At 45.7% G+C, this 15,470-nt stretch overlaps 1 protein-coding gene across 1 annotated transcript; it reads right to left on the reverse strand.

Annotated features, from left to right (window-relative positions):
- Positions 1-4,548: 4,548 nt before the first annotated feature.
- LOC135505445 (uncharacterized) lies at positions 4,549-7,108 on the reverse strand. Its single transcript, XM_064924577.1, has 2 exons — positions 7,062-7,108; positions 4,549-6,880 (listed from the first exon to the last, which is right to left on the reverse strand). Exons 1-2 carry the CDS (start codon positions 7,106-7,108, stop codon positions 4,549-4,551), a joined length of 2,379 nt encoding a protein of 792 aa, XP_064780649.1.
- Between the last annotated feature and the right edge of the window lie 8,362 nt (positions 7,109-15,470).

Below are 15,470 nucleotides of genomic sequence, written 5' to 3' on the forward strand. Positions count from 1 at the left end.
GTAAATTAATCTCCTTTTAGCGGAGGAACCCTCAACTAAGGAGAAGTCCGTGGTTGTATTCGCTAAAAGTTTTTATTGCAAGTTGACATTTCAGCATTTGCATTTGGGCATCAGTTGTACGGGACAAGCATAAGTACAGGTAAGCGTTTTCAGAATTTACATTTTATACAAGAATCGACTCATGGTGACCCAATGTTGTTGCTTGCAAATTCCGCGACCAGTCATCAAAGCTGAACTCCGCCTCGATATAAGAGAACGGAGTTGAAGGTGCATCAGCTGGTGTAAAACTAAACAAATGATTCATTAACATGCTGTTTAGATGAGGTTATATTCTTCATCTAGTATTTATTTTTTAAAGGGTTCTTATTCTAGGTGAATTGGTTGAATAGATCCAAAGCTATAAAAAGCAATGTTTAGAAGATAATGTATATGAGTTATTTATTTGAACGTCAAGAGCCTGAGTTCCATAATTCAAAGTTGGAGAATCATTCAAGTTTCAAGAGTTACATCGAACTCATTCGTTCGCGTTGCATTGCAAGAAAAAGCTGGACCAAAATATATATATATAGTTTTTGAGTAGAATGGATTTGCAATGTCTGATGTGTTACCGCCTTCTCGACCGCTACATTTGCTTGGAAAAAGGTTGACATTCGGCTACGTTATCGACGTCGTGCGTGTCTCATGACAAAGTCCTATAGTGCAGCGCAGCGGACGTTTGCATTGATTTGCACAGTCTGCGTTTACTGTTCTCTCATTTAAAAAAAAAGATTGAAATATCAACAGTCATCATCATATTAATCATCACCCGATTCAATCGGTTTTGTTTTGTAGCTCACTACTGATGAGAACTTCTCAGTTGGTGATACTAGGCTCTCGTGTGTGTGCGTGCGTGCGTGCAGGGCTGGGTAGGTTACTTTAGAAATGTAATCCGTTACTAGTTACCAGCCTAAAATTGTAATCAGTCACATAGTTTTGGATTACCTCAGTCAGTAACGAAATCTGATTACTTTTACTAACTTTTGGATTACTTTGCCCCCTAAGGTTGATGAAATTAGCATAATAAAAACAGCCCCATAAAAGTCACAGTTTCAGATATAAATCTCTTTTTTCTTCTTCTTTGCATCTCAATCCACCACATTCGATGTAACACTTCCGGATCTTCGATGAAAGATGACAGAGCGGTGTTTGTCAGACCCCGAGACGTCCCGAAAAATCTGTATTTTCACAAAATCGTCTGTAGCGTCATAATAGTTCAAACCATTCGATCTGTGGACTCTCAGGAACATGTTGGTTGTTTTGCTCTCGGACGCCTACGGGCCTCGTGTGAAGGGCCCCCGGTACCAGTTGGGAAAAAAGACGAGACTCGTCACGAACATGGTGATCTCCATTTTACTCTACGACCGCCACAAGCGTCTGGAGACTCGTCTGAAGTCGGTACAGCTGATCTGCCAACTCCTGTCTGTAGCAGTGGAGGACGGCTCATAATAATGTCTGGAATGGATTCCATGGAATGGCATCAAACACATCAAAGACGCGGTTTCTATCTGGTTGATTTCACTCCATTGACTCCATTCCAGCTATTATAATGAGCCCGTCCTCCTCTCAGCAGCCTCCACTGGTCTGTAAGTGTCCAAACAGTTTGGCCGACAGACCAATACGACCCCTCTGTGGAAAGTTCAGACTCTCACGGACACAGACATGTTGATTGTTTTGCACTTGGACGCCCACAGACTGGTCTGAAGGTCCCACGGTCCCCGCTTGGGAAATGATGAATGGAAGTATATATGGAGACTGTTTAGTGCTACAGAACAAGGGGTTAAATACATGTAAAGCAGTCCTGATCAACACAATGGCCAAATCTAAAGGAGGGGGAACCATCTGTTCCATGTAGTGAATCTGTTACTCAATGTGTTTCAATGGGCTAATAGCAGTAAGGACTATCTGTTAATCAATGTGTTTCAATGGGCTAATAGCAGTAAGGCCTATCTGTTATTCAATGTGTTTCAATGGGCTAATAGCAGTAAGGACTATCTGTTATTCAATGTGTTTCAATGGGCTAATAGCAGTAAGGCCTATCTGTTACTCAATGTGTTTCAATGTGTTTCTAATAGCAGTAAGGCCTATCTGTTATTCAATGTGTTTCAATGGGCTAATAGCAGTAAGGACTATCTGTTACTCAATGTGTTTCAATGGGCTAATAGCGGTAAGGACTATCTGTTAATCAATGTGTTTCAATGGGCTAATAGCAGTAAGGACTATCTGTTAATCAATGTGTTTCAATGGGCTAATAGCAGTAAGGACTATCTGTTATTCAATGTGTTTCAATGGGCTAATAGCAGTAAGGCCTATCTGTTATTCAATGTGTTTCAATGGGCTAATAGCAGTAAGGACTATCTGTTATTCAATGTGTTTCAATGGGCTAATAGCAGTAAGGACTATCTGTTATTCAATGTGTTTCAATGGGCTAATAGCAGTAAGGACTATCTGTTATTCAATGCGTTTCAATGGGCTAATAGCAGTAAGAACAAATACTTTTTTTTTTAATCAAATCATTTTTTAAATCAAATAATCAAAGATTTTTTGTTACTTCAAAGGGTCTTAAAAAATCATTTAGCAAAATAATCCTTAGTATGACCTTCTTAGAAGATACATACAGCTGAGTAGAACCCCCCCCCCCCCGACTTAGACAGGGCTTAGACTCCTATTGGTGAAGAGGCATGAGAAGAAGACAAAGGATCCATTTGGTGTGTCATCATAGTGGTCTCTGATTGGTGGTCATCATTTGGTGTGTCGTCATAGTGGTCTCTGATTGGTGGTCATCATTTGGTGTGTCATCATAGTGGTCTCTGATTGATGTGTCGTCATAGTGGTCTCTGATTGGTGGTCATCATTTGGTGTGTCATCATAGTGGTCTCTGATTAGTGGTCATCATTTGGTGTGTCATCATAGTGGTCTCTGATTGGTGGTCATCATTTGGTGTGTCGTCATAGTGGTCTCCGATTGGTGGTCATTTGGTGTGTCATCATAGTGGTCTCTGATTGGTGTGTCATCATAGTGGTCTCTGATTGTTGGTCATCATTTGGTGTGTCGTCATAGTGGTCTCTGATTGGTGGTTATCATAGTGGTCTCTGATTGGTGGTCATCATTTGGTGTGTCATCATAGTGGTCTCTGATTGGTGGTCATCACTTGGTGTGTTATCATAGTGGTCTCTGATTGGTGGTCATCATTTGGTGTGTTATCATAGTGGTCTCTGATTGGTGGTCATCACTTGGTGTGTTATCATAGTGGTCTCTGATTGGTGGTCAGACCCACTCAGGTGGAACAAACTTAAACTTGCACCTTTGTTCAATGCTGAATTGAATTTCATTAAGAAAACAGAAAGGTGTCATAAACATATTTTTGTCATTTTAAATTAATACAAGAAGTAATCATCTATTTTTTTCCCAAAAGTCTCTGTAATCTGATTACAATATTTTAGCAGCTAATGTAACGGATTAGTTCATTTAAAAAAAATTGTAAACAGTTACTCCCCAACCCTGTGAGACATGATGATAATGACTGGGATGTCTGGGCTGGTGGTACCAGGCTCACATCTTCTGCTTTGACCAGATCAGATCCTTTCAGGCTTACTGAGAGGAAGTGTGTGTGTTTATCACGCCATGATTTGGGTTGATGTGTTGACACTATATATTTTGATAACATTGTCTCAGCCTTTGATAGTTGCTTTAAACCAGTCACAAAATCCTCATTTTGATGGTGCCCAACGTCTGAACGGAACAGAAAATGGTCTAAAGTATACCTTATATCCATGTATAACATCATCTATTCATATTCAAGCCTACATGCCTCTTACTTTGACTGTTATTAACTAGTTTGGGGTGTCCAGTTTGGGATGTCCAGTTTGGAATGTCCAGTTTGGAATGTCCAGTTTGGAATGTCCAGTTTGGGATGTCCAGTTTGGAATGTCCAGTTTGGAATGTCCGGTTTGGAATGTCCGGTTTGGAATGTCCGGTTTGGAATGTCCGGTTTGGAATGTCCGGTTTGGAATGTCCGGTTTGGAATGTCCGGTTTGGGATGTCCGGTTTGGGATGTCCGGTTTGGGATGTCCGGTTTGGGATGTCCGGTTTGGAATGTCCAGTTTGGGATGTCCAGTTTGGGATGTCCAGTTTGGGATGTCCAGTTTGGGATGTCCAGTTTGGGATGTCCAGTTTGGAATGTCCAGTTTGGAATGTCCAGTTTGGAATGCGTTATGTCATAAATGACAACATTACGTGGTGGGATAATAGATGGAATTATATTTTATTCAATTTATAACTAATATAACATCTCATGCAACATTCAAGATAAGTATGTAACTTTTAGGCTTAACTTTCTTAGCTTGAACGCAAACGTTTATTTTCAGAACTTCTAATTATTCCTCAGATGACTCTGTCATGTGCTCCTCATGTTGAGCTTATTGTTTTAAATGTTAAGTACAGTGCCTTGTTACCATGTAGCGATAGATACAGTATATACACTGTTTAAATGTTATTAAGTACAGTGCCTTATCACCATGTAGCGATAGATGTGTATGTGTTGGGTGAAGTGGGGCGGTATGTGTTGGGTGAAGTGGGGCGGTATGTGTTGGGTGAAGGGGGGCAGCAGGTGTCGGGTGAAGGGGGGCAGCAGGTGTCGGGTGAAGGGGGGCAGCAGGTGTTGGGGGGCAGTAGGTGTCGGGTGAAGGGGGGCAGCAGGTGTTGGGGGGCAGTAGGTGTCGGGTGAAGGGGGGCAGTAGGTGTTGGGTGAAGTGGGGCGGTATGTGTTGGGTGAAGTGGGGCGGTATGTGTTGGGTGAAGTGGGGCGGTATGTGTTGGGTGAAGGGGGCGGTATGTGTTGGGTGAAGGGGGCGGTATGTGTTGGGTGAAGTGGGGCAGTAGGTGTTGGGTGAAGTGGGGCGGTATGTGTTGGGTGAAGGGGGGCGGTATGTGTTGGGTGAAGGGGGGCGGTATGTGTTGGGTGAAGTGGGGCGGTATGTGTTGGGTGAAGTGGGGCGGTATGTGTTGGGTGAAGTGGGGCGGTATGTGTTGGGTGAAGTGGGGCGGTATGTGTTGGGGGCAGCAGGTGTTGGGTGAAGGGGGCTGCAGGTGTTGGGTGAAGGGGGCAGCAGGTGTTGGGTGAAGGGGGCAGCAGGTGTTGGGTGAAGGGGGCAGCAGGTGTCGGGTGAAGGGGGCAGCAGGTGTCGGGTGAAGGGGGCAGTAGGTGAAGGGGGCAGCAGGTGTTGGGGGGCAGCAGGTGTTGGGGGGCAGTAGGTGAAGGGGGGCAGCAGGTGAAGGGGGGCAGCAGGTGTTGGGGGGCAGTAGGTGTTGGGTGAAGGGGGCAGCAGGTGTTGGGGGGCAGTAGGTGTTGGGTGAAGGGGGGCAGCAGGTGTTGGGGGGCAGCAGGTGTCGGGTGAAGGGGGCAGCAGGTGTTGGGTGAAGGGGGGCAGCAGGTTTGGGTGAAGGGGGCAGCGGTGTTGGGTGAAGGGGGCAGCAGGTGTTGGGTGAAGGGGGCAGCAGGTGTCGGGTGAAGGGGGGCAGCAGGTGTTGGGTGAAGGGGGCAGCAGGTGTTGGGGGGCAGCAGGTTTGGGTGAAGGGGGCAGTAGGTGTTGGGTGAAGGGGGCAGCAGGTGTTGGGTGAAGGGGGCAGCAGGTGTTGGGTGAAGGGGGCAGCAGGTGTTGGGTGAAGGGGGCAGCAGGTGTTGGGTGAAGGGGGCTGCAGGTGTTGGGTGAAGGGGGCAGCAGGTGTCGGGTGAAGGGGGCAGCAGGTGTTGGGGGCAGTAGGTGTCGGGTGAAGGGGGCAGTAGGTGTCGGGTGAAGGGGGCAGCAGGTGTCGGGTGAAGGGGGGCAGCAGGTGTTGGGTGAAGGGGGCAGCAGGTGTTGGGTGAAGGGGGGCAGCAGGTGTTGGGTGAAGGGGGCAGCAGGTGTTGGGTGAAGGGGGCAGCAGGTGTCGGGTGAAGGGGGGCAGTAGGTGTTGGGGGGCAGCAGGTTTGGGTGAAGGGGGCAGCAGGTGTTGGGTGAAGGGGGCAGCAGGTGTCGGGTGAAGGGGGCAGCAGGTGTTGGGTGAAGGGGGCAGTAGGTGTCGGGTGAAGGGGGCAGCAGGTGTTGGGTGAAGGGGGCAGCAGGTGTCGGGTGAAGGGGGCAGCAGGTGTCGGGTGAAGGGGGCAGCAGGTGTCGGGTGAAGGGGGCAGCAGGTGTTGGGTGAAGGGGGGCAGCAGGTGTTGGGGGGCAGTAGGTGTTGGTTGAAGGGGGCAGCAGGTGTTGGGTGAAGGGGGGCAGTAGGTGTCGGGTGAAGGGGGCAGTAGGTGTCGGGTGAAGGGGGCAGTAGGTGTTGGGGGGCAGCAGGTTTGGGTGAAGGGGGCAGCAGGTGTTGGGTGAAGGGGGGCAGCAGGTGTCGGGTGAAGGGGGCAGCAGGTGTCGGGTGAAGGGGGCAGCAGGTGTCGGGTGAAGGGGGGCAGTAGGTGTCGGGTGAAGGGGGGCGGCAGGTGTCGGGTGAAGGGGGCGGCAGGTGTCGGGTGAAGGGGGCGGCAGGTGTCGGGTGAAGGGGGGCGGCAGGTGTTGGGTGAAGGGGGGCGGCAGGTGTTGGGTGAAGGGGGGCTGCAGGTGTTGGGTGAAGGGGGCTGCAGGTGTTGGGTGAAGGGGGCAGTAGGTGTTGGGTGAAGGGGGCTGCAGGTGTTGGGTGAAGGGGGGCTGCAGGTGTTGGGTGAAGGGGGCAGTAGGTGTTGGGTGAAGGGGGGCTGCAGGTGTTGGGTGAAGGGGGCTGCAGGTGTTGGGTGAAGGGGGCAGTAGGTGTTGGGTGAAGGGGGGCTGCAGGTGTTGGGTGAAGGGGGGCGGCAGGTGTTGGGTGACCACTCAGCTGCAGGGGTCTAATAGGATCAGGATGAAGCTCCCGTTAGAGGACAGGGGGTCTTATGTCTGGTTCTTCTTCTAGGTGAAGTGGGAGGTTCATAATCACTCATTATTAGCACCAGTGTTTGCTAGCGTCTCACCTCACGGTCTCTCCGAGTTTGACTCCGTGCCCTCTACATTCAGCTCAGCTCCTCATACCCCCAACCTGAGTAGGAAGCTGTTTGTGTCGCCAACTGGCCCTCCATCACCTCTGACGTCACTGTGTATCTGTGCCACCCCCCCCTCCCTGTTGTTCCTCTCACCCCCCACTGTTTCTCTTTGCAGCCAGACGCGACCCCCTCGACGCGACCCCCCTCAACTCGCCCTCTCTTTCAAACAGATTTTATTCTTCCCCAGAGATTAGATGGGCAGCTAGCTGCTCCAGAAGGGTGTAGGGATGGAGGGATGGAGGGGGGATGGATGAAAGGATGGAGGGATGGATGAAGGGAGGAAGGGATGGAGGGATGGATGAAGGGAGGAAGGGATGGAGGGATGGATGGAGGGAGGAAGGGATGAAGGGAGGGAGGGAGGGATGGATGAAGGGATGGAGGGAGGAAGGGAGGGAGGGATGGATGAAGGAAGGAAGGGATGGAGGGAGGGAGGGATTGATGAAGGGAGTGAGGGATGGAGGGAGGAAGGGATGGAAGGAGGGAGGGAGGAAGGGATGGAGGGAGGAAGGAAGGAAGCGTTCTAGCCACCTGCGTATGCAGCCATATCCTCGTGTTAAATCATGTCTGTCATTGAACAGGGCTCAGGGTTGACTGTCTCTGAAAGTAATCCACATGTTCACTCTTTCCCCCCACACGGCCCTCTGACCAAACTGTTGTCCTTTAGTTGTGTTCATTCAGGCACATTCCCAATGCTCAGCTGCACAACAGGCCTCTCCTGGTCCGAATGAGACGATGTTGACCAGCTCTTGCCGTTGCCAGTGAAATGGTACATTATTTAATGATGTTCTGAAGTGCTGGGTTCTAACCATGGTTCACCTCAAAGCTTTTGTAGTTTCAGTGGGGGTGGATTAGTATCTACTCCTATTGATGGCATATTGACAGACCAACAATAATGGGCTTCTTCATAGGGTACAGCGTGTTACTGTGTCTTCATAGGGTACAGTGTGTTACTGTGTCTTCATAGGGTACAGCGTGTTACTGTGTCTTCATAGGGTACAGTGTGTTACTGTGTCTTCATAGGGTACAGTGTGTTACTGTGTCTTCATAGGGTACAGCGTGTTACTGTGTCTTCATAGGGTACAGCGTGTTACTGTGTCTTCATAGGGTACAGTGTGTTACTGTGTCTTCATGGGGTACAGCGTGTTACTGTGTCTTCATAGGGTACAGTGTGTTACTGTGTCTTCATAGGGTACAGCGTGTTACTGTGTCTTCATAGGGTACAGCGTGTTACTGTGTCTTCATAGGGTACAGTGTGTTACTGTGTCTTCATAGGGTACAGCGTGTTACTGTGTCTTCATAGGGTACAGCGTGTTACTGTGTCTTCATAGGGTACAGTGTGTTACTGTGTCTTCATAGGGTACAGCGTGTTACTGTGTCTTCATGGGGTACAGCGTGTTACTGTGTCTTCATAGGGTACAGTGTGTTACTGTGTCTTCATAGGGTACAGCGTGTTACTGTGTCTTCATAGGGTACAGCGTGTTACTGTGTCTTCATAGGGTACAGCGTGTTACTGTGTCTTCATAGGGTACAGTGTGTTACTGTGTCTTCATAGGGTACAGCGTGTTACTGTGTCTTCATAGGGTACAGTGTGTTACTGTGTCTTCATAGGGTACAGCGTGTTACTGTGTCTTCATAGGGTACAGTGTGTTACTGTGTCTTCATAGGGTACAGAGACTGGACTCTGTTTATCATGCAGCCTCCTCTGTCTAACAGAGACTGGACTCTGTTTATCATGCAGCCTCCTCTGTCTAACAGAGACTGGACTCTGTTTATCATGCAGCCTCCTCTGTCTAACAGAGACTGGACTCTGTTTATCATGCTGCCTCCTCTGTCTAACAGAGACTGGACTCTGTTTATCATGCAGCCTCCTCTGTCTAACAGAGACTGGGCTCTGTTTATCATGCAGCCTCCTCTGTCTAACAGAGACTGGACTCTGTTTATCATGCAGCCTCCTCTGTCTAACAGAGACTGGACTCTGTTTATCATGCAGCCTCCTCTGTCTAACAGAGACTGGGCTCTGTTTATCATGCAGCCTCCTCTGTCTAACAGAGACTGGACTCTGTTTATCATGCTGCCTCCTCTGTCTAACAGAGACTGGACTCTGTTTATCATACAGCCTCCTCTGTCTAACAGAGACTGGACTCTGTTTATCATGCAGCCTCCTCTAACAGAGACTGGACTCTGTTTATCATGCAGCCTCCTCTAACAGAGACTGGACTCATGCATCCTAATGCTTTATGGCAAATGCCAAGTAACTCTGCCCCTCATTGACCCTCATTGACCCTCATTGACCCTCATTGACCCTCATTGAACCTCATTTTATATGCGGGGCAGGGGACGGGACAGGGGACGGGACAGGGGACGGGGCAGGGGACGGGACAGGGGACGGGGCAGTGGACGGGACAGGGGACGGGACAGGGGACGGGGCAGTGGACGGGACAGGGGACGGGGCAGTGGACGGGGCAGTGGACGGGACAGGGGACGGGGCAGTGGACGGGACAGGGGACGGGACAGGGGACGGGGCAGTGGACGGGACAGGGGACGGGGCAGTGGACGGGGCAGTGGACGGGACAGGGGACGGGGCAGTGGACGGGGCAGTGGACGGGACAGTGGACGGGGCAGTGGAGGGGGCAGTGGACGGGGCAGTGGAGAGGGCAGTGGACGGGGCAGTGGAGAGGGCAGTGGACGGGGCAGTGGAGAGGGCAGTGGACGGGACAGGGGACGGGGCAGTGGACGGGGCAGTGGACGGGGCAGTGGACGGGGCAGTGGACGGGACAGTGGACGGGGCAGTGGAGAGGGCAGTGGACGGGGCAGTGGAGAGGGCAGTGGACGGGGCAGGGGAGAGGGCAGTGGAGGGGGCAGGGGACGGGGCAGTGGACGGGACAGGGGACGGGGCAGTGGACGGGACAGTGGAGAGGACAGTGGACGGGGCAGTGGAGAGGGCAGTGGACGGGGCAGTGGAGAGGACAGTGGACGGGGCAGTGGAGAGGACAGTGGAGAGGACAGTGGAGAGGGCAGTGGAGAGGACAGTGGGGACGGGGCAGTGGACGGGGCAGTGGACAGGGCAGTGGAGAGGACAGTGGAGAGGGCAGGGGACAGGGCAGTGGACGGGGCAGGGGACGGGACAGTGGAGAGGGCAGTGGAGAGGACAGTGGACGGGGCAGTGGAGAGGACAGTGGAGAGGACAGTGGACAGTGCAGTGGAGAGGGCAGGGGACGGGGCAGTGGAGAGGGCAGTGGACGGGGCAGTGGAGGGGGCAGTGGAGAGGGCAGTGGACGGGGCAGTGGAGAGGGCAGTGGAGAGGACAGTGGAGAGGACAGTGGGCAGGGGAGAGGACAGTGGAGAGGACAGTGGACAAGGCAGGGGAGAGGGCAGTGGAGAGGACAGGGGACAGGGCAGGGGACAGGGCAGTGGAGAGGGCAGGGGACAGGGCAGTGGAGAGGACAGTGGCTGTGGAATGGGGCCATACAGTCCAGCCCTGTTGTGGCATGTAGTATTTAAATCTCTCCTCTCGTCTCCTTCGCTCTGCTCCCTGCTTTGGTGTTTGGTCTTGTGGTCCTGCAGGCTGTTTAGAGCCCTTCTTAACATAAATTGGTCCAGAAAAACCCTGTGATGCCCTGAGCTGAATGCCTGTTTAGAGTGGAGGCCTGTACTGTTGGCTGTGGTTACTCTAACCACACACACACAGACTGACCGACCGCTGTCTCAACCACCAGACAGACATAACCACCCGACAGGGCCGAGCTGGATAGTGGCTATTCTTTTTTGGCTGGAGTACACACACACAGACACAGCCTTGGAGCACCCCCTACCCTTCCTACCTGACCCCCATTTGTTCCCCCCTACCCTTCCTACCTGACCCCCATTTGTTCCCCCCTACCCTTCCTACCTGACCCCCATTTGTTCCCCCGTACCCTTCCTACTTGACCCCCATTTGTTCCCCTGTACCCTTCCTACTTGACCCCCATTTGTTCCCCCTACCCTTCCTACCTGACCCCCATCTGTTCCCCCGTACCCTTCCTACCTGACCCCCATTTGTAATAAAGCTGTCATAATGTAATAATGTAATAATACTGTAATAATACTGTCATAATGTAATAATACTGTCATAATGTAATAATACTGTCATAATGTAATAATACTGTCATAATGTAATAATACTGTCATAATGTAATAATACTGTCATAATGTAATAATACTGTCATAATGTAATTATACTGTCATAATGTAATAATACTGTCATAATGTAATAATACTGTCATAATACTGTCATAATGTAATAATACTGTCATAATGTAATACTACTGTAATAATACTGTCATAATACTGTAATAATGTAATACTACTGTAATAATACTGTAATAATACTGTCATAATGTAATAATACTGTAATAATGTAATACTACTGTAATACTACTGTAATAATGTAATAATACTGTCATAATGTAATAATACTGTCATAATGTAATAATACTGTCATAATGTAATAATACTGTCATAATGTAATACTACTGTAATAATACTGTAATAATGTAATAATATTGTCATAATGTAATAATACTGTAATAATGTAATAATACTGTCATAATGTAATACTACTGTAATACTACTGTCATAATGTAATAATATTGTCATAATGTAATAATACTGTCATAATGTAATAATACTGTCATAATGTAATAATACTGTCATAATGTAATAATACTGTCATAATGTAATACTACTGTAATACTACTGTAATAATGTAATAATACTGTCATAATGTAATAATACTGTCATAATGTAATAATACTGTCATAATGTAATAATACTGTCATAATGTAATAATACTGTCATAATGTAATACTACTGTAATACTACTGTAATAATGTAATAATACTGTCATAATGTAATAATACTGTCATAATGTAATAATACTGTCATAATGTAATAATACTGTCATAATGTAATAATACTGTAATAATACTGTCATGTAATAATACTGTCATAATGTAATAATACTGTCATAATGTAATAATACTGTCATAATGTAATAATACTGTAATAATACTGTCATAATGTAATAATACTGTAATAATACTGTCATGTAATAATACTGTCATAATGTCATAATACTGTAATAATACTGTCATAATGTTAATAATACTGTCATAATGTAATAATACTGTCATAATGTAATAATACTGTAATAATACTGTCATGTAATAATACTGTCATAATGTCATAATACTGTCATAATACTGTCATAATGTAATAATACTGTCATAATGTAATACTACTGTAATAATGTAATAATACTGTCATAATGTAATACTACTGTAATAATGTAATAATACTGTAATGATGTAATAATACTGTCATAATACTGTAATAATGTAATAATAATGTCATAATGTAATAATACTGTCATAATGTAATAATACTGTCATAATGTAATACTACTGTAATAATGTAATAATGTAATAATACTGTAATAATGTAATAATACTGTCATAATGTAATAATACTGTCATAATGTAATAATACTGTCATAATGTCATAATACTGTCATAATGTCATAATACTGTCATAATGTAATAATACTGTCATAATGTAATAATACTGTCATAATGTAATAATACTGTAATAATACTGTAATAATACTGTCATAATGTAATAATACTGTCATAATGTAATAATACTGTAATAATACTGTAATAATACTGTCATAATGTAATAATACTGTCATAATGTAATACTACTGTAATACTACTGTAATAATGTAATAATACTGTCATAATGTAATAATACTGTCATAATGTAATACTACTGTAATAATACTGTCATAATGTAATAATATTGTCATAATGTAATAATACTGTCATAATGTAATAATACTGTCATAATGTAATACTGCTAATGTTATACTACTGTAACAATGTAGTACTTCTCTAATACTGTCAATGTAATAATACTGGCATAATGTAGTAATAATGTAATTGTCGTAATGTAATACTGTGTTACTGTAATTATACTGTGTTACTGTAATTATACTGTGTTACTGTAATTATACTGTCTTTCTGTAATTATACTGTCTTTCTGTAATTATACTGTCTTTCTGTAATAATATTGTTATAATTTATGGATACTGTAATAATACTGTCTTACTGTAATAATACTGTCTTACTGTAATTATACTGTCTTACTGTAATTATACTGTCTTGCTGTAATTATACTGTCTTACTGTAATAATGTTGTCATAATTTAATGATACTGTAATAATAATGTCATAATGTAGTAATACTGCCATAATTTAATAATATTGTCGTAATGTATACTGAACAAAAATATAAGCTCAACATGTAAAGTGTTGGTCCCATGTTTCATGAGATGCACGAAAATATTATTTCTTTCAAATGTTATATCCTTGTTAGGGAGCATTTCTCCTTTGCCATGGTGTGGCATATATAGAAGCTGATTAAACAGAATGATCATTACACAGGTGCACTTTGTGCTGGGGACAATAAAAGGCCACACTAAAATGTGCAGTTTTGTCACAACCCAATGCTGCAGATATCTCAAGTAATGGAATGTCCACCAGAGCTGTTGCCAGAAAATTGAATGTTAATTTCTCTACCATAAGCCACCTCCAACTTCATTTTAGATAATTTGGCAGTACGTCCAACCGGCCTCACAACCACAGACCACGTGTAACCACGCCAGCCCAGGACCTCCACATCTGGTTTCTTTACCTGCGGGATTGTCTGAGACCAGCCACCAGGACAGCTGATGAAACTGTGGGTTTGCACAACCAAATCCGCACAAAATTTGAGAGAAACCGCACATCTGCGTGCACGTCGTCATCAGGGTCTTGCCTGACTGCAGTTCGGCGTCGTAACCGAGCGAGGAAATGCTCACCTTCAATGGCCACTGGCTTCGCTGGAGAAGCTCTTTACAGATGAATCCCGGTTTCAACTGTACCGGACAGATGGCGTTGTGTGAGCGAGTGGTTTGCTGATGTCAACGTTGTGAACACAATGCCCCATGATGGCGGTGGGGTTATGATATGGGTAGGTATAAGTGACGAATAACGAGCACAATTGAATTTTATCGATGGCAATTTGAATGCACAGAGATAGTGTGAGGAGATCCTGAGGCCCATTGTCGTGATATTCTTCCGTGGCGTGAACCGGGAGACTAGTCAGGATGGAGGGAATGATGAACAGAGCAAAGTACTGAGAGATCCTTGATGAAATCCCACTCAGGACCTCAGACTGGGTGAAGGTTCTCCTTCCAACAGGACAATGACCCTAAGCCAAGATAATGCAGGAGTGGCTTCGGGACAAGTCTCTCAATGTCCTTGAGTGGCCCAGCCAGAGCCCGGACTTGAACCCGATCGAACATCCCTGGAGAGACCTGAAAATAGCTGTTCAGCAACGCTCTCCATCCAACCTGACAGAGCTTGAGAGGATCTGCAGAGAAGAATGGGAGAAACTCCCCAAATATAGGTGTGCCAAGCTTGTAGCATCATACCCAAGAAGACTCAAGACTGTAATCGCTGCCAAAGGTGCTTCAACAAAGTCCTGAGTAAAGAGTCTGAATATTTATGTAAATGTTATATATATATTTTTTTTTAATTAGCTAAAATTTCGAAAAAAACAGTTTTTGCTTTGTCTTCATGGGTATTGTGTGTGAAAACAGGTTTTGAGGGGGGTGAGGGGGGAAAAACTATTTAATCAATTTTAGAATAAGGTTGTAACCTAACAAAATGTGGAAAAAGTCAAGGGGTCTGAATACTTTCTGAACGCGCTGTATGTAAAGTAGATAGGTAGATAAAGGCTCTGTTCATCAAGGGGTCTGAATATGTTCTAAAAATATGTGTTTCTCTCCCATTTTGTTTCATCCATTAACACAACACAATTATGCTATTTAGTCACTGTGAGCCGGTTTCAACATGTTAATGACTCGCTTCTAGACAACGTAGTGTCGTTAAAGGGTTAACCTTTATTCCTGTTGTTTAAACTTCATGAAGCTTTTTGGTGTTTTAGTGTAGCAGGTGTCTCTTTCATTCACCACTGTTTGGAGGTTGGAGATATGTTGTGATTGGATGATCCAGCTGCGAGGAAGCCTGTTAAAGGATTCCTTTTGAAGTGATTTGTTTGACAATCAGATGAAAACATCATGAATGGTTGTGTTTATGGTTGTGTTTATGCCACCATGAAAAGTTAATACGTTTTAAAAGTTAAATGACACATCTTTATGACAAGACCCACAGAGATCCTAGTGAATTAATAGAGATTATATATGTAGTTCTATGACTAGACCCACAGAGATCCTAGTGAATTAATAGAGATTCTATATGTAGTTCTATGACAAGACCCACAGAGTTCCTAGTGAATTAGAGATTCTATATGTAGTT

Source organism: Oncorhynchus masou, chromosome 1 (assembly GCF_036934945.1).
Source record: "Oncorhynchus masou masou isolate Uvic2021 chromosome 1, UVic_Omas_1.1, whole genome shotgun sequence".
NCBI lineage: Eukaryota > Metazoa > Chordata > Actinopteri > Salmoniformes > Salmonidae > Oncorhynchus > Oncorhynchus masou.

Coding starts and splice junctions, on each gene's coding strand:
- LOC135505445 (XM_064924577.1), bottom strand. CDS start 7,108: ATGGAGGGCCAGTTGGCGACACAAACAGCTTCCTACTCAGGTTGGGG. Junction 6,881..7,061: donor GCTTCCTACTCAGGTTGGGG/GTATGAGGAGCT, acceptor TGATCCTATTAG/ACCCCTGCAGCTGAGTGGTC.